Below are 22,380 nucleotides of genomic sequence, written 5' to 3'. Positions count from 1 at the left end.
CCCGGCGCCTCGCCCTCTGGGTCATTCTCGAGGCCGATGGCGGCGGAGCCACACGTCAGGGGGGGTACTGTCACGACTTCCGCCGAAGTTGGCTCCCCTGCCTGTTCGGGCAGTGCTCGGCGGTCGTCGTCACCGTCCTACTAGCCGCCACGTGACAGATCTGGCCTTCACAATCACCTGACCTAAACCCAATTGAGATGGTTTGGGATGAGTTGGACCGTAGAGTGAAGGAAAGGTAGCCGACAAGTGCACAGCATATGTGGGAACTCCTTCAAGACTGTTTTAAAAGCAATCCTCATGAAGCTGGTTGAGAGAATGCCAAGAGTGTGCAAAGCTGTCATCAAGGCAAAGGGTGGCTATTTTGAAAAATCTCACAATTTTATCGTTACGACATGATTCCATATGTGTTATTTCATAGTTTTGATGTCTTCACTATTATTTGACAACATAGAAATAGTAGAAATAAAGAAAACCCTTGAATGAGTAAGTGACTGGTACTAATATATATATATATATATATATATATATATATACATACACACACAGTGGGGAGAACAAATATTTGATACACTGCCGATTTTGCAGGTTTTCCTACTTACAAAGCATGTAGAGGTCTGTTATTTTTATCATAGGTACACTTCAACTGTGAGAGACGGAATCTAAAACAAAAATCAAGAAAATCACATTGTATGATTTTTAAGTAATTAATTTGCATTTTATTGCATGACATAAGTATTTGATCACCTACCAACCAGTAAGAATTCTGGCTCTCACATACCTGTTAGTTTTTCTTTAAGAAGCCCTCCTGTTCTCCACTCATTACCTGTATTAACTGCACCTGTTTGAACTCGTTACCTGTATAAAAGACACCTGTCCACACACTCAATCAAACAGATTCCAACCTCTCCACAATGGCCAAGACCAGAGAGCTGTGTAAGGACATCAGGGATAAAATTGTAGACCTGCACAAGGCTGGGATGGGCTACAGGACTTTAGGCAAGCAGCTTGGTGAGAAGGCAACAACTTTTGTCGCAATTATTAGAAAATGGAAGAAGTTCAAGATGACAGTCAATCACCCTCGGTCTGGGGCTCCATGCAAGATCTCACCTCGTGGCGCATCAATGATCATGAGGAAGGTGAGGGATCAGCCCAGAACTACATGGCAGAGCCTGGTCAATGACCTGAAGAGAGCTGGAACCACAGTCTCAAAGAAAACCATTAGTAACACACTACGCCGTCATGGATTAAAATCCTGCAGCGCACGCAAGGTCCCCCTGCTCAAGCCAACGCATGGCCAGGCCCGTCAGAAGTTTGCCAATGACCATCTGGATGATCCAGAGGGGGAATGGGAGAAGGTCATGTGGTCTGATGAGACAAAAATAGAGCTTTTTGGTCTAAACTCCACTCGCTGTGTTTGGAGGAAGAAGAAGGATGAGTACAACCCCAAGAACACCATCCCAACCGTGAAGCATGGAGGTGGAAACATCATTCTTTGGGGATGCTTTTCTGCAAAGGAGACAGGACGACTGCACCGTATTGAGGGGAGGTTGGATGGAGCCATGTATCGCGAGATATTGGCCAACAACCTCCTTCCCTCAGTAAGAGCATTGAAGATGGGTCGTGGCTGGTTCTTCCAGCATGACAATTACCCGAAACACACAGCCAGAGCAACTAAGGAGTGGCTCCGTAAGAAGCATCTCAAGGTCCTGGAGTGGCCTAGCCAGTCTCCAGACCTGAACCCAATAGAAAATCTTAGGAGGGAGCTGAAGAAGGTCTGTATGGAGGAGTGGGCCAAAATCCCTGCTGCAGTGTGTGCAAACCTGGTCAAGAACTACAGGAAACGTATGATCTCTGTAATTGCAAACAAAGGTTTCCGTACCAAATATTAAGTTCTGCTTTTCTGATGTATCAAATACTTATGTCATGCAATAAAATGCTAATTAATTACTTAAAAATTGATTTTTGTTTTAGATTCCGTCTCTCACAGTTGAAGTGCACCTATGATAAAAAATGACAGACCTCTACATGCTTTGTAAGTAAGAAAACCTGCAAAATCAGCAGTGTATCAAATACTTGTTCTCCCCACTGTGTGTGTGTGTGTGTGTGTGTGTGTATATATATATATACACACACACACACACACACACAGAGTGCATACGGAAAGTATTCAGACCCCTTGACTTTACCACATTTTGTTATGTTACAGCCTTATTCTGAAATCTATTAAATAGTTTTTTCCCTCATCAATCTACACACAATGCCCCATAATGACAAAGCAAAACCAGTTTTTTTGAATTTTTAGCAAATGTATATAAAAAAAAACCTGAAATGTCACATTTACATAACTATTCAGACCCTTTACTCAGTACTTTGTTGAAGCACCTTTGGCAGCAATTACATTCTCGAGTCTTCTTGGGTTTGATGCTACAAAATTGGCTCACCTATATTTAGGGTGCTCCCCCATTCTTCTCTGCAGATGCTCTCAAACTCTGTCATGTTGGATGGGGTGCGTCGCTGCACAGCTATTTTCAGGACTCTGCAGAGATGTTTGATCGGGTTCAAGTCCGGGCACTGGTTGGGCCACTCAAGGACATTCAGAGACTTGTCCCGAAACCACTCCTGTGTTGCTGTGTGCTTAGGGTCATTGTCTTGTTGGAAGGTGAACCTTCATCCCAGTCTGAGGCCCTGAGCTTTCTGGATCAGGTTTTCATCAAGGATCTCTCTGTACTTTCCTATGTTCATCTTTCCCTCAATCTTGACTAGTCTCCCAGTCCCTGAAAAACATCCCCACAGTGTGATGCTGCCACTACCATGCTTCACAGTAGGGATGGTGCCAGGTTTCCTCCAGACGTGATGCCTGGCATTCAGACCAAAGAGTTTAATCTTGGTTTCATCTGACCAAATAATCTTGTTTCTCATGGTCAGAGTCTTTAGGTGCCTTTTTGGCAAACTCCAAGCGGGCCGTCATGTGCCTTTTACTGAGGAGTGGCTTCCTTTTGGCGACTCTACCGTAAAGGCCTGATTGGTGGAGTGCTGCAGAGATGGTTGTCCTTCTGGAAGGTTCTCAAATCAAATCAAATTTTATTTGTCACATACACGTGTTTAGCAGATGTTATTGGGGGTGTAGCGAAAAGCTTGTTTTTCTAGATCTAACAGTGCAGTAATATCTAACAAGTAATATCTAACAATTTCACAATAATACACACAAATGTAAAGTAAAAGAATGGAATTAAGAATATGGAAATATTTGGGCGAGCAATGTCAGTGTGGCATAGACTAAGATACAGTAGAATTGGATAGAATATAAGTAATGAGTAATACAAAGTATGTAAACATTATAAAGTGACTAGTGTTCCATTATTAAAGTGGCCAGTGATTTCAAGTTTATGTATATAGTGCAGCAGCCTCTAATATGCTAGTGATGGCTATTTAACAGTCCTCGCCTTCTGGATGATAGCGGGGTGAACAGGCAGTGGCTCGGGTGCTTGTTGTCCTTGTCCTTTTTAGCCTTCCTGTGACATCGGGTGCTGTAGGTGTCCTGGAAGGCAGGTAGTTGGACCCCGGTGATGTGTTTAGCAGACCGCACCCCCCTCTGGAGAGCTCTGCGGTTGCGGACAGTGCAGTTGCCGTACCAGGCGGCAATACAGCCCGTCAGGATGCTCTCAATTGTGCATCTGTAAAAGTTTGCGAGGATTTTAGGTGCCAAGTCAAATTTCTTCAGCCTCCCAAGGTTGAAGAGACGTTGTTGTGCCTTCTTCACAACACTGTCTGTGGTGGACCATTTCAGTTTCTCAGTGATGCGTACGCCGAGGAACTTGAAGCTTTCCACCTTCTCCACTGCGGTCCCGTCGATGTAGATAAGGGGATTCACCCTCTGCTGTTTCCTGAAGTCCACGATCAGCTCCTTTGTTTTGTTGACAATGGGTGAGAGGTTATTTTCCTGGCACCATACTCTGAGAGCCCTCACCTCCTCCCTGTAGGCTGTCTCGTCATTGTTGGTAATCAGGTCTACTACTGTTGTGTCCTCTGCAAACTTGATGATTGAGTTGAAAGTGTGTGTGGCCATGCAGTCATGGGAGAACAGGGAGTACAGGAGGGGGCTGAGCATGCATCCTTGTGGGGATCCAGTGTTGAGGATCAGCGAAGTGGAGGTGTTTTTTCATACCTTCACCACCTGGGGACGGCCGTTAGGAAGTCCAGGACCCAGTTACACAGGGCGGGGTTTAGACCCATGGCCTCATGCTTAATGATGAGCTTGGAGGGTACTATGGTGTTGAATGCTGAGCTAGTCAATGAACAGCATTCTTATATAGATATTCCTCTTGTCTAAATGGGATAGGGCCATGTGCAGTGCGATGGCGATTGCATCATCTGTGGATCTGTTGGGGTGGTTAGAAAATTGAAGTGGGTCTAGGTTGTCAGGTAAGGTAGAGGTGATTATGATCCTTGACTAGTCTCTGAAAGCACTTCATGATGACAGAAGTGAGTGCTACGGGGCAATAGTCATTTAGTTCAGTTACCTTTGCTTTCTTGGGTACAGGAACAATGATGGACATCTTGAAGCATGTGGGGACAGCATACTGGGTTCAGGAAAGATTAAATATGTTCGTAAACACTCCAGCCAGCTGGTCTGCGCATGCTCGGATGCCATCTGGGCCGGCAGCCTTGTGAGGGTTAACACGCTTAAATGTCTTACTCACATCGGCCACAGAGAAGGAGAGCCCACAGTCCTTGGTAGTGGGCTGCGTCGCTGGCACTGTGATATCCTCAAAGCGGGTGAAAAAGGTGTTTAGCTTGTCTGAAAGCAAGACGTTGGTGTCCATGACGTGGCTAGTTTTCCCTTTGTAGTCCGTGATTGTCTGTAAACAATGCTACATACAGTTGAAGTTGGAAGTTTACATACACTTAGGTTGGAGTCATTAAAACTCGTTTTTCAACCACTCCACAAATGTCATGTTAACAAACTACAGGTTGGTTAGGACATCTACTTCGTGCATGACACAAGTCATTTTTCCAACAATTGTTTACAGACAGATTATTTCCCTTATAATTCACTGTATCACAATTCCAGTGGGTCAGAAGTTTATATACACTAAGTTGACTGTGCCTTTAAACAGCTTGGAATATTCCAGAAAATTATGTCATGGCTTTAGAAGCTTCTAATAGGCTAATTGACATCATTTGAGTCAATTGGAGGTGTACCTGTGGATGTATTTCAAGGCCTACCTTCAAACTCAATGCCTCTTTGCTTGTCATCATGGGAAAATCTAAAGAAATCAGTCAAAACCTCCACAAGTCCGGTTCATCCTTGGGAGCAATTTCCAAACGCCTGAAGGTACCACGTTCATCTGTACAAACAATAGTATGCAAGTATAAACAACATCGGACCATGCAGCCGTCATACCGTTACGAAGGAGACGAGTTCTGTCTCCTAGAGATGAACGTACTTTGGTGAGAAAAGTGCAAATCAATCCCAGAACAGCAGCGAAGGACCATGTGAAAATGCTGGATGAAACAGGTACAAAAGTATCTATATCCACAGTAAAACAAGTCCTATATCGACATAACCTGAAAGGCCGCTCAGCAAGGAAGAAGCCACTGCTCCAAATCCGCCACAAATAAACCAAACTACGGTTTGCAACTGCACATGGGGGCAAAGATCGTACTCTTGGAGACGTCCTCTGGTCTGATGAAACAAAAATAGAACTGTTTGGCCACAATGACCATTGTATGTTTGGAGGAAAAATGGGAGGCTTGCAAGCCAAAGAACACCATCCCAACCGTGAAGCATGGGGGTGGCAGCATCATGTTGTGGGGGTGCCTTGCTGCAGGAGGGTGACTGGTGCACTTCACAAAATAGGTGGCATCATGAGGGAGGACAATTATGTGGATATATTGAAGCAACATCTCAAGACATCAGTCAGGAAGTTAAAACTTGGTTGCAAATTGGTCTTCTAAATGGACAATGACCCCAAGTATACTTCCAAAGTTGTGGCAAAATGGCTTAAGGACAACAAAGTCAAGGTATTGGAGTGGCCATCACAAAGCCCTGACCTCAATCCCATAGAAAATGTGTGGGAAAACCTGAAAAAGTGTGTGCGAGCAAGGAGGCCTACAAACCTGACTCAGTTACACCAGCACTGTCAGGAGGAATGGGCCAAAATTCACCTAACTTATTTTGGGAAGCTACCTGAAACGTTTGACCCAAGTTAAACAATTTAAAGGCAATGCCACCAAATACTAATTGAGTGTATGTAAACTTCTGACCCACTGGGAATGTGATGAAATAAATAAAAGCTGAAATAAATCACTCTCTACTATTATTCTGATATTTCACATTCTTAAAATAAAGTGGTCATCCTAACTGACCTTAGACAGGGAATTTTTAAAAAGATTAAATGTCAGGAATTGTGAAAAACTGAGATTAAATGTATTTGGCAATTGTACGTCTCGTGTCTGAGCAATTTTTTTGCAACTCCACTTTCAGTTTTCTATCCATGGTTTCTGGTTAGGGTAGGTTTTAAAAGTCAGAGTGGGTAGAACATCTCCTGTACACTTCCAGTGGTTTACAGTTTGCATAAAGTCCAGTGAATTTATTTGAGTGCCATCGTGGTATCAACTTGAGGGGGAATATTCACGGCTGTGACTATAATCAAAGAGAATTATCTTGGGAGGTAATACAGTCGGCATTTGATTGAGGTATTCTAGATTGGATGAATAAAAGTACTTGAGTTCCTGTATGTTATCACAATCACACCATGAATAGTTAATCATGAAACATACACCCCCACCCTTCTTCTTCCCAAAATTATATTTATTCCTGTCTGTACCATTAACTGAGAACCCAACTGGCTGTACGGACTCAGACAGTATATCCCGAGAGAGCCATGTTTCCGTGAAACTGTCACGTTCTGACCTTAGTTCTTTTATTATGTCTTTGTTTTAGTATGGTCAGGGTGTGAGTTGGATGGGTTGTCTATGTTAGTTTTTCTATGATTTGCTATTTCTGTGTTTGGCCTGGTATGGTTCTCAATCAGAGGCAGCTGTCAATTGTTGTCCCTGATTGAGAACCATATTTAGGGAGCCTTTTTTCTATTGTGTTTCGTGGGTGATTTTCTGTTTTCTGTTGTGTGTCTGCACCAGCCAGAACGGTTTTCGTTCGTTTCTCTTTGTTATTTTGTTATTTCCGTGTTCATTTAATAAATATGGACACATAACACGCTGCGCATTGGTCTGACATTTCATACTCCTCGTCAGAGGAAGACGACGAACGCTACAGAAACAGAGTATGTTACAATTCCTGATGTCTCTTTTGAATGGAAATCCTTACCCTGAGCTGTCAATTTTATTATCCAGAGACTGAACATTAGCGAGTAATATACTCGGAAGTGGTAGGTGGATTGCGCACCTCATGAGTCAGACTAGAAGACCACTGAGTACATCTCGTCCGCCGGCGGTGTTTTGGATCGGCCTCTAATCAGTTCAATTGCCCTTGGGGGTACGAACAAAGGATCTGATTCGGGAAAGTTGTATTCCTGGTCGTAATGCTGGTATTGCTGGTGAGTTACTGCTGCTCTGATATCCAATAGTTCTTCCCGGCTGTATGTAATAACAACCCCAAAAATTCTGGGCTAACAATGTAAGAAATAACACATTAAAAAACAAAATACTGCAAAGTTTCCTAAGCGCTAGAAGCATTGCAGCCCTCTCTGTCAGCTCCATTCCTTTATCTCCACAGAGGAACTCTGGAGCTCTCTGAGTGACCATTGGGTTCTTGGTCACCTCCCTGACCAAGGCCCTTCACCCTCAATTGCTCAATTTGGCTGGGAGTCCAACTCTAGGATGAGTCTTGGTGGTTCCAAACTTTTAAGAATGATGGACGCCACTGTGTTCTTGGGGACCTTCAATGCTGCAGAAACGTTTTGGTACACTTCCCCAGATCTGTGCCTCCACACAATAATATTTTGGCGCTCTACAGACAATTCATTCGACCTCTTGGCTTGGTTTTTGCTCTGACATGCATTGTCAACTGTGGGACCTTCTATAGATAGGTGTGTGCCTTTCCAAATCATGTCCAATCAATTGAATTTACTGCAGGTGGACTCCAAGTTGTAGAAACATCTCAAGGATGATTAATGCTTACAGGATGCACCTGAACTCAATTTGAAGTCTCATAACAATGGGTCTGAATACTTCGGTAAATAAGGTATTTCTGTTTTTAATTTTTAATACATTTGCAAACATTTCTAAAAAAAAAGTTATCTTTGTCATTATGGGGTATTGTGTAGATTGATGAGGATTTGTATTTATTTAATCAATTTTAGAATAATGCTGTAACGTAACAAAATGTGGAAAAAGTCAAGGGGTCTGAATACTTTCCCGAAGGCACTGTGTGTGTGTGTGTGTGTGTGTGTGTATGTATATATATATATTCAAATATGAATATCATACATTGGACACCTAAGCCTATAGGCCTTTGCATGCAATTATCACATTTCAGGAGAAGACCCACATGCAGACAGTGTCGAAGTAACAAAAGTGTATTACTAGAACAGGGGACAGGCAAAACGATAGGTCAAGGCAAGGTTAGGCAGAGGTCAGTAATCCAGATCAGAGTCCATAAGGTACAGAACGGCAGGTAATCTTGGGGTCAGGGCAGGAAGAATGGTGATAACCGGGAAAACTAGAAAAGGTGAACAATTATTGTTGGCTATAAAGTTTTGCATATGCTACACATCTAAAAACAAAGTGTTTTTGCCATTTTTTGATGGCGCTGGCTGCGCCAGGTTGGATCTGAATTCATATGAATGTCCCTGAAATGTATCAAATGTCCAGTAAATTAAAATCTTCCCTGAAAACTCTGAATTGACATTTTGTTTTTATGAAGATTTTACAATATTCACATGAAAATCTGTGGCCAATTTGATGGAAACTTAGCTACAGCCACCCTAAAGCAGGGCTGTCCAACCCCCTTCCTTGAGATCTACTGTCCTGAGGGTTTTCAGTCCAACCCTAATTTAACACACAGGGTATTCCGTGTATTTTACAGTACAAGGGGAAGGTCATGTGAAAATATGTTTTACTTTGGGGAGGGGTGTCCTAGTAAAACTTGTGTTTTAGTAGCCCCTCCCCTCCAGTAAATTTCGATCTGTCCCTTACAATGGTGAATGGGCATGTGAGGACAGCCAAAGATTATGGATATACTGATAACAGAAGCCCTCCCTAGGCCTGTGGTTCCCAAACTGTGGGGAGGGGTTGGCAGGGGTTCCTTTATTATTTTTAAAAGGAACTCAGTCCATCTTTCAATTTACTCCTGAATATTGTAATATAGTGTTTACTCCATGTGTAACTCTGTGTTGTCTGTTCACACTGCTATGCTTTATCTTGGCCAGGTCGCAGTTGCAAATGAGAACTTGTTATCAACTAGCCCACCTGGTTAAATAAAGGTGAAATAAAAAATATATAAAAAAAATAGTACAATGCACAAGGTGCAATTTGAAAATTGGGTAATGCATCATCAGTTTTCCTCTTGTCATGTCAGTCTTTGCATACCTTAGAGAGCTATTTATAACTTTATAACTTATACATTTCCAGATCAACTAGCCCATGTAAGCTAACGTTTTTAGCCCATAGATTTTGTTGTAATGTTTAAGACTCAAATATCATATAAATACACATTAGACATTGCAGAATGTATAGAATCGCAAAAATAATTGCTTTAAAACTGCCACAGTTTCCTTGCACCCCATGACAAAATGTGTAGAATTGCAGGAAATAAGCTTTAAACCTGCAAAATATTCTCTCCACCAACAAGAGGGATGTGAACAGTTTGTGTCATGAACATTGCTTGTGCCCATAGAAATAGACGTGGGGCGCAGGATGTTCCCCAATGCTGAAAGGGGGGCCTGAGTGAAAAAGTTGTTTCCGGAAGACTGCACAGGAGTAAAACAATTTACAATAATTGTATATCGTGACCACTTACAGACCTAGCGCATTGGTGCAAAACTTACCCTCGTTTCTCAAAAGAAAAGCCAACAAATCCACATTTCGCCTAGCATTGTTGAAAGAGCAGTGATTGTTGCAAAGACGCAAGAAGCGAGACATCCCACTCCCTTATTTTTTGTGGTTCATATAGTCAATGAACTAAGCAGACCAGACCCAGCTGCTATCACATTAGTCTCCATGGGAAAGCCATAGAGATGGATAAAGGACTCAACTAGGATGTATCCCGTTTTAGCATGGACATTTCCATTGAGGGCTCCCACCATTTTAAAGTAGCCAACTGAGTGGGGATTCCTATGGGTTGGGAGCATCAGCCAACAATCAGTGTCGTCTTCTTCAAATTGCGTGCTATGGTTTGTAAATGGCTTTAACACTGCCATCTAGTTGCCATAATAAATAAATGACAAGATTTGGTACAGGACTCCAGCACCAACAAAACCTTTACACTTTTTTCAAACACAAAAGAATACATTAACTACTTTAAAATGGAGATGTTAAGCGGGAATTGTGTCAAGAAGCAGTGCGGCTTGGCTGGGTTGTGTTTCGGGGGACGCACAGCTCTCGACCATAGTCTCTCCAGAGTCCGTATAGGAATTGCAGCAATGGGGCAAAACTGTAACTACCAATTGGACACCACGAAATTGGGGAATGCTTCCCAGTTCTGAGTCAATTGTAATTTTCCTAAGTCCCTCTTTGTGGCACCTGACCACACTACTGAACAGTAGTCTAGGTGCGACAAAACTAGGGCCTATAAGACCTGCCTTGTTGATAGTGTTGTTAGGGAAGAGCAGCGCTTTATTATGGAAAGACTTCTCTCCATCTTTGCTACTGTTGTATCAATATGTTTTGACCACTTTTTATTTTATTTCTATTTCACCTTTATTTAACCAGGTTGGCTAGTTGAGAACAAGTTCTCATTTACAACTGCGACCTGGCCAAGACAAAGCAAAGCAGTGCGACACAAACAACACAGAGTTACACATGGAATAAACAAACATACAGTCAATAACACAATAGAAAAAAGTCTATATACAGTGTGTGCAAATGAGGTAAGATAAGAGAGGTAAGGCAATACATAGGCCATACTGGCAAAATAATTACAATTGAGCAATTAAACACTAGATGTGCAGAAGATGAATATGCAAGTAGAGATGGGGTGCAAAGGAGAAAAAAACAGTATGGTGATGAGGTAGTCGGATGGGCTGTTTACAGATGGGATATGTACAGGTGCAGTGATCTGTGAGCTGCTCTGACAGCTGGTGCTTAAAGTTAGTGAGGGAGATAGGAGTCTCCAGCTTCAGTGATTTATTTTATTTTTTTTGCAATTCATTCCAATCATTGGGAGCAGAGAACTGGAAGGAAAGGCAGCCACAGGAGGAATTGGCTTTGGGAGTGACCAGTAAAATATACCTGCTGGAGCGCGTGCTACGGGTGGGTGCTGTTATGGTGACCAGTGAGCTGAGATAAGGTGGGGCTTCACCTAGCAAATACTTATAGATGACCTGGAGCCTGTGGGTTTGGCAACGAATATGAAGCGAGGGCCAGCCAACGAGAGCATACAGGTCGCAGTGGTGGGTGGTATATGGGGCTTTGGTGACAAAACGGATGGCACTGTGATAGACTGCATCCAGTTTGCTGAGTAGAGTGTTGGAGGCTATTTTGTAAAGGACATCGCCGAAGTCAAGGATCGGTAGGATAGTCAGTTTTACAAGGATTTGTTTGGCGGCAAATGTGAAGGATGCTTTGTTGCGAAAGAGGAAGCCGATTCTAGATTTAATTTTGGATTGGAGATGCTTAATGTGAGTCTGGAAGGAGAGGTTACAGTCTAACCAGACACCTAGGTTTGTAGTTGTCCACATATTCTAAGTCAGAACCGTCCAGAGTAGTGATGCTGGACAGGCGGGCAGGTGCGGGCAGCGATCGGTTGAAGAGCATGCATTTAGCTTTACTTGCATTTAAGAGCAGTTGGAGGCCATGGAAGGAGAGTTGTATGGCGTTGAAGCTCGTCTGTAGGTTAGTTAACAGTGTCCAGAGAAGGGCCAGAGGTAGACAGAATGGTGTCGTCTGCGTAGAGGTGGATCAGAGAATCACCAGCAGCAAGAGCGACATCATTGATGTATACAAAGAAGAGAGTCGGCCCGAGAATTGAACCCTGTGGCACCCCCATAGAGTCTGCCAGAGGTCCGGACAACAGGCCCTCCGATTTGACACACTGAACTCTATCAGAGAAGTAGTTGGTGAACCAGGCGAGGCAATCATTTGAGAAACCAAGGCTATCGAGTCTGCCGATAAGAATGTGGTGATTCCCGGGTAGCGCAGTAGTATGTGGCTTGTCTGTCCTAGTCACTTGGTAGCTCACCATGTTGAGTTGCAATCTACTGCAGAGAGAGCTTGCAAAGTTCTGTCATACTTTCCAGGTCTATGACCAAACAGTTTGAGCTTCTAAATTTGAAAAATTTAAAAAATCTCTCCTGAAATAGGTCTCAACTTTTGCCACCTGTTATAGACCACCCTCAGCTCCCAGCTGTGTCCTGGGCACTATATGTGAATAGATTGCCCCTCATGTATCTTCAGAGTTCGTTCTGTTAGGCGACCTAAACTGGGATATGCTTAACACTCCAGCAGTCCTACAATCTAAGCTAGATGCCCACCATCTCACACAAATTATCAAGGAACCCACTAGGTACAACCCTAAATCCATTGGCACCATCATATATATTATCCTGACCAACTTGCCCTCCAAATACACCTCTGCTGTTTTCAATCAAGATCTCAGCGATCACTTCCTCATTGCCTGTATCTGCTATGGGTCCACGGTCAAACGCTCCCTAAAACACTTCTGCTAGCATGCCTTTCTAATCAACCTGGCCCGGGTATCCTGGAAGGATATTAACCTCATCCCGTCAGTCGAGGAAGCCTGGTCGTTCTTTTTAAAAGTAATTTCCACACCATCTTAAATAAGCATGCACCTTTCAAAAAAATGTAGAACTGAGAACAGACATAGCCCTTGGTTCACTCCAGACCTGACTGCCCTCGACCAGCACAAAAACATCCAGATAGCAGATGTTCTGAAAGAGCTGCAAAACCTGGACCCGTACAAATAAGCTGGGCTAGACAATCTGGACCCTCTCTAAAATTATCCACCGCCATTTTTGCAACCCCTATTACAAGTCTGTTCAACCTCTCTTTCGTATCGTCCGAGATCCCTAAAGATTGGAAAGCTGCCACGGTCATCCCCCTCTTCAAAGGGGGTGATACTAGACCCAAACTGTTATAGACCTATATCCATCCTGCCCTGCCCTTCTAAAGTCTTTGAAAGCCAAGTTAATAAACAGATCACTGACCATTTCAAATCCCACCGTACCTTCTCCGCTGTGCAATCCAGTTTCCGAGCTGGTCACGGGTGCACCTCAGCCTGTAAACAATATCACAACCGCCATCGATAAAAGATTGTACTGTACAGCCGACTTCAGCGACCTGGCAAAAGCTTTCGACTCTGGCAATCACCGTATTCTTATCGGCAGACTCAACAGCCTTGTTTCTCAAATGACTGCCTCGCCTGGTTCACCAACTACTTCTTCAACGATGTCGCTCTTACTGCGGGTGATTTCCCTGATCTACCTCTACGCAGAGGACACCATTCTGTATTTGACATTGTGTTGTTATTTTGCTGAAAACTACATGGTTTCATTTTATTTTTGGCTGTGAAACGAGGCTACTCAGGCAAGGAAAAAATCTCACCCAAATGTCTAGCCCCATTGGAAAATATAAATGGACTGTTTGAAAATGTGAAGAATTTAAAAGGAAAAAAATGTTTTATTTGGTGTAACCCCAGTTTGGGAATACCTGTATTAGGCTATAACTAGCAATGCAAATTGATTTCTGATTCTAATAATATTACTACACAGATCATACACAACATTAGTTATCAAGCCAGCACGCTAACATTTGCTAGCTAACAGTACGCTTTTACTTGCAATAAAACAACTCTGACAAAATTAGAAACTTATTGGAAATGTAGCTAGACTCTTACACGCATACATGGCAGACTAGAACCATTTAACTCTGTTTTGTTTCTGGCCAGCATTGTGTCAAGTCACTCCAGTTCACACAGACCGTGGCTTGTGCAGCATGTAGCCCATCACTTTTTCCATCTGATCTGTCGATAGCACTTCATTCAGGGAATCAATGTTGTTCCATCTTTAAAAAACAGCGCGATAGTTAGGACTGTCAACACATACTGAACAGCTCACGATATAAACTCAGCAAAAAAAAGAAATGTTCCTTTTTCAGGACCCTGTCATTCAAAGATAATTCATAAAAATCCAAAGAATTTCACAGATCTTCATTGTAAAGGGTTTCAACACTGTTTCCTATTCTTGTTGAATGAACCATAAACAATTCATGAACATGCACCTGTGGAACGGTCGTTAAGACACTAACAGCTTACAGACGGTAGGCAATTAAGGTCACAGTTATGAAAACTTAGGGCACTAAGAGGCCTTTCTACTGACTCTGAAAACACCCAAAGAAAGATGCCCAGGTGTTAGGAATTTTATGAATAATGACTAAACAATATCCCCATTTCAAATAGAACTGTAACTAAGTAAACTTATACTCTGTTTTATATCTGATTATGAATTCATAAGTGAGGGATTGTGGAGCCTGAAAGAGTGGTAAAATAAATTAAATAAATACCATTCCAGCCAGGTTGTGGTTGAACTGACTCAACTTAGCTCTGGAATGTTCAGATAAGGCAGTGTGTGTTTTCTTAGGTTTTCCATTAGCTGGAACTGTCTGCTGAATGGTGATGGATGAAAAACCTTCTGAAGTTCTCAAATTAACTTTTGAACTGTTGGGAGAAAGGTTATAAAATATTCTATGACGTCATATTTTGTATATAAACTGTTGTTCGTGGTTACATGGGAGCGCATTCTGAGAATAAATACTAATATCTATTTTTGATAAGACTGGTCTCTGTCTATTTTATGCAAATAAGAATCTTACAAATTATCATAAAATAAACTAAGTGAATTCAATTAAAGAAAACATATTGGAATTATACCAACACCAGGGTCCCTGCTCATCTGCGTGAACGTGCCTTAGGCATGCTGCAAGCAGGCTTGAGGACTGCAGATGTGGCCAGGGCAATACATTGCAATGTCTGTACTGTGAGATGACGAAGACAGCGCTATGGGGAGACAGGGCGGACAGCTGATCGTCCTCACAGTAGCAGACCACGTGTAACAACACCTGCACAGGATCGGTACATCTGAACATCACACCTGTGTGACAGGTACAGGATGGCAACAACTGCCCGAGTTACACCAGGAACGCACAATCCCTCCATCAGTGCTCAGACTGTCCGCAATAGGCTGAGAGAGGCTGGACTAAGGGCGTGTAGGCCTGTTGTAAAGCAGGTCCTCACCAGACATCATCCGCAACAATGTCGCCTATGGGCACAAACCCGTCGTCTCTGGACCAGACAGGACTGGCAAAAAGTGCTCTTCACTGACGAGTCGAGGTTTTGTCTCACCAGAGGTGATGGTCGGATTCACATTTATCATCAAAGGAATGAGCGTTACACTGAGGCCTGTACTCTGAAGCGGGATCGATTTGGAGGTGGAGGATCTATCATGGTCTGGGGCAGCGTGTCACAGCATCATCGGACTGAGCTTGTTGTCATTGCAGGCAATCTCAACGCTGTGCGTTACAGGGAAGACATCCTCCTCCCTCATGTGGTACCCTTCCTGCAGGCTCATCCAGACATGACCCTCCAGCCATACTGCTCTTTCTGTGTGTGATTTCCTACAAGACAGGAATGTCAGTGTACTGCCATGGCCAGCGAAGAACCCAGATCTCAATCCCATTGAGCACGTCTGGGACCTGTTGGATCGGAGGGTGAGGGCTAGGGCCATTCCCCCCAGAAATGTCTGGGAACTTGCAGGTGCCTTGGTGGAAGAGTACGGTAATATCTCACAGCAAGAACTGGCAAATCTGGTGCCGTCCATGAAGCGGAGATGCACTGCAGTACTTAATGCAGCTGGTGGCCACACCAGATACTGACTGTTACTTTTGATTTTGACCCCCCTTTGTTCAGGGACACATTAGCTAGACAACTGTTTCACTATAAACTCAATGCTGCTATTGTTTTAAATTTCGTAAAGCCGCTTGTGTTTATTAACCAGGCAAGGGGTATCTAACTAGAAGGCTGGTGGTGACTGGTTAGCTATGGGGAAGCAAAAACCGCTTGCACAATGTTTATGAGAGGAGGCGGAGCCTGTCTGCCCATGCTCATTGCTTGCTCCCCTACAGCTCACCAGCTGATGCAGGCTGTGTGTGCCGCATCCTCCCCACTGCTGAACTGTATTAAGTGTGCTCATCACTGAAAATCTCTCAAATCATAATCTTTTGTACAGTCCTCTTAGTAGTCATATTTTAGTCAAATATTCACCTCGTTTTAGTAGTCTGAAAATATATTTTTTCCTTTACTTCAATTTTTTTTCTGGTTCTATTATTTAGTCAGCTATAGTCTCGTCAATTGCCACTGAAAAATAGGTTTGACAAATATTTTAGTCACTTTTAGTTTACGAAATTAAAAATGAATGACACTGAAGTACAAATAAAGTCACTTTTTTTATTTTACACCAACTGTTTTATTCTGTGAGTGTCTGTTCAGGTCACATGATTTGCAGTTGCTCGACCCCTGAAACCACCACTGGGTAACAACCATCTTACAAGCCACAGGATCATAGGATGGATGACATAACAGGGGGGAGAAACATGGTTGAGACAATGGGGGCAACTGACACAGAGACATTTGTGTGAAAACAAATATAATGGTCTAGATAGAGTTACAGCACATTTTTACGCTTGAAGGGTTATAAAACTTCCTGGGCTGGCTGGCTATACAAGAGTAATACAAACAAACACAAGCAAGCACTCTTTTACAGAGGCGATACAGATGACAAATTCCCACATTTCTGTATGATGACAACAGTTGTAGCTGCAGTTGACTGGTCTCTGAAAAACACAGCTTGAAGGAACATAAGTGCATATGAGGGAGTGAGGGTGGTTTCTGCTGAGAACACCTCCACTTCCTCAGTGTGGAAACTGCTAATGGCAGATGTTGGGCACGTGTAGGAGCGAGAGAGATATTGCAGTTTGTGTCAGCAGTCTGTACAGTAGTAGACTAGAGAGCAGGGCTGGTGCTAGACAAGCGCAGGGTGGGAAACTTAGGGAGCACTTTGCCTTGGGGCTGGGTGGGTGTCCAAACTCTGGCGGGTGTGTTTGTCTTCACTCCCACCTCTCCTAGGTGATGGGGCTTAGGCGCTGCTGAGGGCATCTACACCGGGCAACACTTTACCTGTGGGCAGAGAGGAAGGACATACAATATGGTCACCGCACTACTGTTCCCTGAAAGAGGGAAATGAGGTACAACACGCTATGGGGATTCGCACTCTTGCGACTTCGGTTGAAGTATCTACAATCATACCTGACAAGGCCAATGAAAATCAGTGCTGCGCTGGAAGCCCCGCCTTCCACAGGTGATAAGCGTGAGGTTCAGATTCATTCATTCAAATTTAATACAGGTCTTTACCCAGCCCAGGAACAGGCAGCACTGGGCCAAACAGGTGTTGTACTTCATTTCCCTCCTTCAAGGAACAGTAGTTATAGTAATAACATTACATTCCCTTTTAGGCAGTCAACTTCGGAAGAACATAATATGGGGAAATATAATCAAACCCAAAGCCAGCCCCAATGGATACTAAATGAAACTGCTAATGGCAGACCACCAAGACCTGACCCTGTCAGATGCGGCAGTCTGGGTATTGCGCACTCGGAGCACTGCCTAGTGACTTTCCTCTGTCCCAGCATTAAGCACACTGTGGGCTACACTGAGAGCAGTGACATCCTAGCGATAATACCTCACAAGTGTGTGGTGATGCCCAACTTGCTGCAGCACAAATATCTCCTATAGTCAACCCTCCTATAGTCAATGGTCAAGACGCGGTCAGCTGCCTGGCGGAGGGGACGCGTAGGAGATGGCCTCCACAGTCCAGTGAGAGAGATGCTGCTTGGAGAGCATCCTGCCTTGAGCTGGATTAGCAAAACAGACAAAAAGTTGGTCACATAACCGGATATCCCGTGTCCGTTCAATGTACATGCGTAAAGCTAGCACCGGACATAGGGCAAGTAACCTCTGTTGCTCCTCAGAAGAAAAATGTGGTGGTGAAAAGGTCAATGGCTCAAAAGCTAAGGACCTGACTTTTGGGGCAAAGGTCACCTTAGTCACCTGGGCCTAACTGAATACAGGAAGGGTGTACAGATAATGCGTGGAGGTCCCCAACATGTTTAGCCGAGGCTCTGCCAATTCCCACACGACATGTTGAGATTGCGGCCATGTACACTTCTAAACGTGGAGAAGGCCCCACCCCTGCTCGAAAAAGCTCCTGTAGGAACATAAGGATGTCCCTCACAGACCACTGAAAAAGAACAAGCCCTTTCTTTCGGCACCAGAGCTCAAACGCTTTCCACTTGTATGCATATAGCCCTCTTGTGGAGGGCGCACTTGCAGACGGAATGGTAGCAATAACATTTTAAGGTAAGCCTCTAGCCATCAGATTGTTCTTTTCAGGGGCCAGGCCCATAGGAACCAAATCTCTGGCCTCACGTGTCAAACCTGCCAATGCACCTGGGACAATGATCTTTGTGAAACAAGGCTGCCTGGGCCAACGGGCAGTCAAAATAATGAGTGAATGAAGCCCTCCTGGATCACTCTGCACATGGGCTGAATCAGAACCACTGGCAGAAATGTGTAAAGGAGGGTCAGAGGCCACTGGTGTAGCCCCCATTTTGATGTTGAGGGCCACCCTGGATAGCAGATCCGCACCCGAGTTGAGGCAAATGAGAACATGCATCACCCGAAGTGAGAGCAAATGCACACTGCTCCACAGCTACAGGGAGCAGGCGATGGACTGAGTCCCCCCCTGCCTGTTGATCTACTGTATACCACCATCGCCATGTGGTTGGATCTGACCAGCATATGCTTGCTGACAAACGGGAGGTGCCTGAGCGCTAAGGACACGGTCAGAAGTTCCAGGTAATTGATATGTCGGGCTCTCTGACACTGTCCATACTCCCCAAATTGAGTAATCCTCGCACAGCGCTCCCCACCCTTGGGGGGGACGAGTCATGGCCATCTTGCGGGATAACACCTGGCCCATTAGACGGGGTTCTTTCCACTGGGCTAGTGCCCGAAGGCATGTCGGGGACACCCAAATCGACTGGTTTAGGTGGCGAGATGCATCCAGTCGTGTTGCTAGCACCCAGCATAGAACGGCTACACCAATAATAATCCAAGGAGAATGACCACTATGATAGAAGCCATTATACCCAGTAGGCGGAGGAACTGCCAAAAACTACATGTGCACCCTAACCAGCCTCTCTGGACAATAAAACGTCACCCAGCTGAGCAGCCAAAAAGTGACAGTGCTTGTTCAGGAGTGTAGGATTCGCATGATCCACATTCTTGTTAGCAAACGGTGCTAGGTAGCCGGCTAGCTTGCCATCCACTGGAGGAGTGTGCATCAGCCCTGTCCCCTCCAGGTCCATGAAGGGGGCACACCCATGTAGTATCAGCTTAGCTGAATGCGGGTTGGACCAGGCTGTTGTCCATTCGTCAACGAAATCCAGATTCCAATTGTTTGCTTTAGTAGTGCGAATCGTTTCTTTTCATACTAAGGTGAAGAGCAGAATAATTGAAGAAATGAATCTGAGCCTCACGCTTATCACCTGTGGAAAGCGAGGCTTCCAGTGAGGCGCGGATTTAATTTGCCTTGTCAAGCGTGATTGTAGATCCTTCAACCGAAGACGCAAAAGTGCAACTCCCTATAGTATGTTGTACCGCAGTTAACTGATTGAAAGGGAACTACCATACAGAAATGCAGTCATTTGTTGCTAGTCTGCTGTTGCATCTACTTACAGACACTACATGATGCCACCTTGCAGATCTTAAAACAACTTAATGTGTGTAAGCAATAGGGAAGAAACTACATAGTGTCATGGGGCAGCGGTTAGGGGGTTGATTTTGAACTGGACATAGGTCAAAAGTCCGGATGAGACCGTGGTGACGTCACTCACCCTCCAGAAGCTCCAGACTGGCTCCGCCTCCTGTGCTGACATGGCTGACCTTATCCTCTGTGCCCCATTTGGCGCAGCAGGTAGCTGTGTCACCTCCGCCTGGGCATCAACAAGACAACATGGGGTTAAAATTAAGGTCATACAGACCCTTCACTGTGATAGTGATCATTCACTACTATAGATGTGAGGAAGAAAGGGTGTTGGTATTTGGCGCCATCTAATGGTGAGAATGATAAAGAGTGGATGAAGAAAAACTTCCAATCAAAACGGCAGAGCAAGCATAAATGTATACATGTATTTATTTGCAAACATTGTCTCAGGTGCCTGGGGAAAGACGTGCTTCACGGTAATTGTGCAAACAGTGGTAGAGGGTCTTACCGATGATTGTGACGCAGCCTGAGTTGGTGACCTCCACCACTTTGTCCATCAGGCTCTTGGTTCCTTTGGCGAAGTTCTCAAACTCAAACACACCCACGGGGCCGTTCCACACAATCTGCTTGGCTCTGCCTACAGCCTCTGCAAAGAGCTTGTTGCTCTCGGGTCCACAGTCCAGACCCTGGGGAGAACAGAGGGAGCGAGGGACACAGAGCTCAACCCCAGTTTTACGTATTGATCTACAATATCTACATAAAACCATCCTATATTTTATTTCACTATGAAAGTGATACAGTATATCAAATTGCTAGCTAGCACAATAACTAAGGAAAATTCCCATGACCACCCCTCAAGAAGACAATAAAACCCAATCAGGGTTGTGTTCATTAGGTACCAACTTGGAGGGACTTCCCTGGACTTGTCCAAAGCTCGTTTTAGTTTTCTGTTTCAAAATGTTTTCCATTGCATGCCCTTATGAACATGACCCAGGTTGCTCTCCTCCTCTCCTCACCATCCAGCCTGCGGGGATGCCAGCAGCCACAGTGGCGTTGCCAGTCTGGGCATGCTCGTCAAACTTCTCGGCGGTGATGAAGTCAACGGGTAGGTTGATCTTGACATTGTTCTTCTCAGCCTTGGCCATCAGCTCTTTGACGATCTTGGCGCCCTCCTCATCATACAGGGAGGTGCCGATCTGCCAGGGAAGAGAGGATCACTCATTTTTACATTTTAACTACAACCACCATGATATACACCACAGTCAATCATTGAACATATTTAACTAGGGGTCACATTAAAAGGATTCTGTATTTTTCCACACAGAAAAGGAAAGACAACTTTTTTTTTCTTCTCTTGCTGCATTTTAAAACGCAGATCTAAAATGTTTCTTGTTGAAATTGTGCTCAGCTTCAGTCAGGGTTCGCTCCAGATCATACAAGGAGTAGGAGTGAAGGAGTAACTTCCTGCTTCAGTTGCAATACATTTTCTCTCCTCATTGGATCACCAGACAGCGCTCTGACTGATGTGTAGGCTACTTTTCTCCAGTACTTTCCCTCTGGTATCAAGTTAAAATGCAAGATTAACTTCAAACAAAACATTAGGAAATGTAGCTGGCAAAATTCTTTCTATGATAAACATTACAAATTTGATGGCCATACATCATTTAAAAAAATACCTTGCTTTTTCATTGTAAGCCAAATAGCGTTGCACCTCTAATGAAAACAATATTCTGCCGAATGTGTTGTACTAACGTATTTTGTGAAACTATAGTTGCATGCCCCTTATTACTCTATTGAAGAAAAAAAACGTTCAATATAAAAAGTCGGTGAAATGGTTGACAAATCAGATGTTTTTGATGGTCTGCATTTTTTAAATGCATATTTCTGAAAGCTATTGTGACCCCAGATTTAACTAGATTGTGCTGGGGCATGAGTGAGTTCCGAGTTACATTCAATCAAAGAGGTTAAAATTATGATAGAAACACAATTGGCCAAAAAAAGGGGCAGAATCCTCCTCTCCATTTCTTCCACTCTTCTCCCCTCCAGTGTCTCCCTTAAACAAAGTATCATCTCCCCCCCTGTCCTCACCTCCATGTTGTTGAGGACATTGAGGAAGGTGAAGGCCATGCCACCACCGATGATCATCTCATTGACCTGGTCCAACATGTTGTTGATCAGTTGAATCTTGTCCTTGACCTTGGCTCTGCACACAACAGAAAGAAACTATGAAAATACTGGTAAACATAGTAAAACAATGATATGAAGCTCATTTATTTGAATCCCACATCTATAATCCATTATAAAACACACTGTTAAATAAAGGTAAAAAAAATAAAAAATTGTAACTAGGCAAGTCAGTTAAGAA

At 43.9% G+C, this 22,380-nt stretch overlaps 1 protein-coding gene across 1 annotated transcript in view; it reads right to left on the bottom strand.

Moving 5' to 3' along the window:
* Nucleotides 1-16,619: 16,619 nt before the first annotated feature.
* Nucleotides 16,620-22,380, bottom strand: part of LOC112228534 (phosphoglycerate kinase) — a 29,483-nt gene continuing 23,722 nt past the window's right edge. Inside the window, exons 7-11 of the mRNA XM_024393937.1 lie at nucleotides 22,104-22,218; nucleotides 21,032-21,211; nucleotides 20,524-20,701; nucleotides 20,146-20,244; nucleotides 16,620-17,368 (exon numbers count right to left, since the gene is read on the bottom strand). Of these exons, the coding sequence (XP_024249705.1) occupies nucleotides 17,328-17,368; nucleotides 20,146-20,244; nucleotides 20,524-20,701; nucleotides 21,032-21,211; nucleotides 22,104-22,218 (613 nt within the window). The 3' untranslated portion in view covers nucleotides 16,620-17,327. The remainder of the gene's footprint in view (nucleotides 17,369-20,145; nucleotides 20,245-20,523; nucleotides 20,702-21,031; nucleotides 21,212-22,103; nucleotides 22,219-22,380) is intronic.

This window comes from Oncorhynchus tshawytscha, linkage group LG30 (assembly GCF_018296145.1).
Source record: "Oncorhynchus tshawytscha isolate Ot180627B linkage group LG30, Otsh_v2.0, whole genome shotgun sequence".
In the NCBI taxonomy this organism is placed as follows: Eukaryota; Metazoa; Chordata; class Actinopteri; order Salmoniformes; family Salmonidae; genus Oncorhynchus; species Oncorhynchus tshawytscha.
This window is presented reverse-complemented; position numbering and strand designations above follow the sequence as displayed.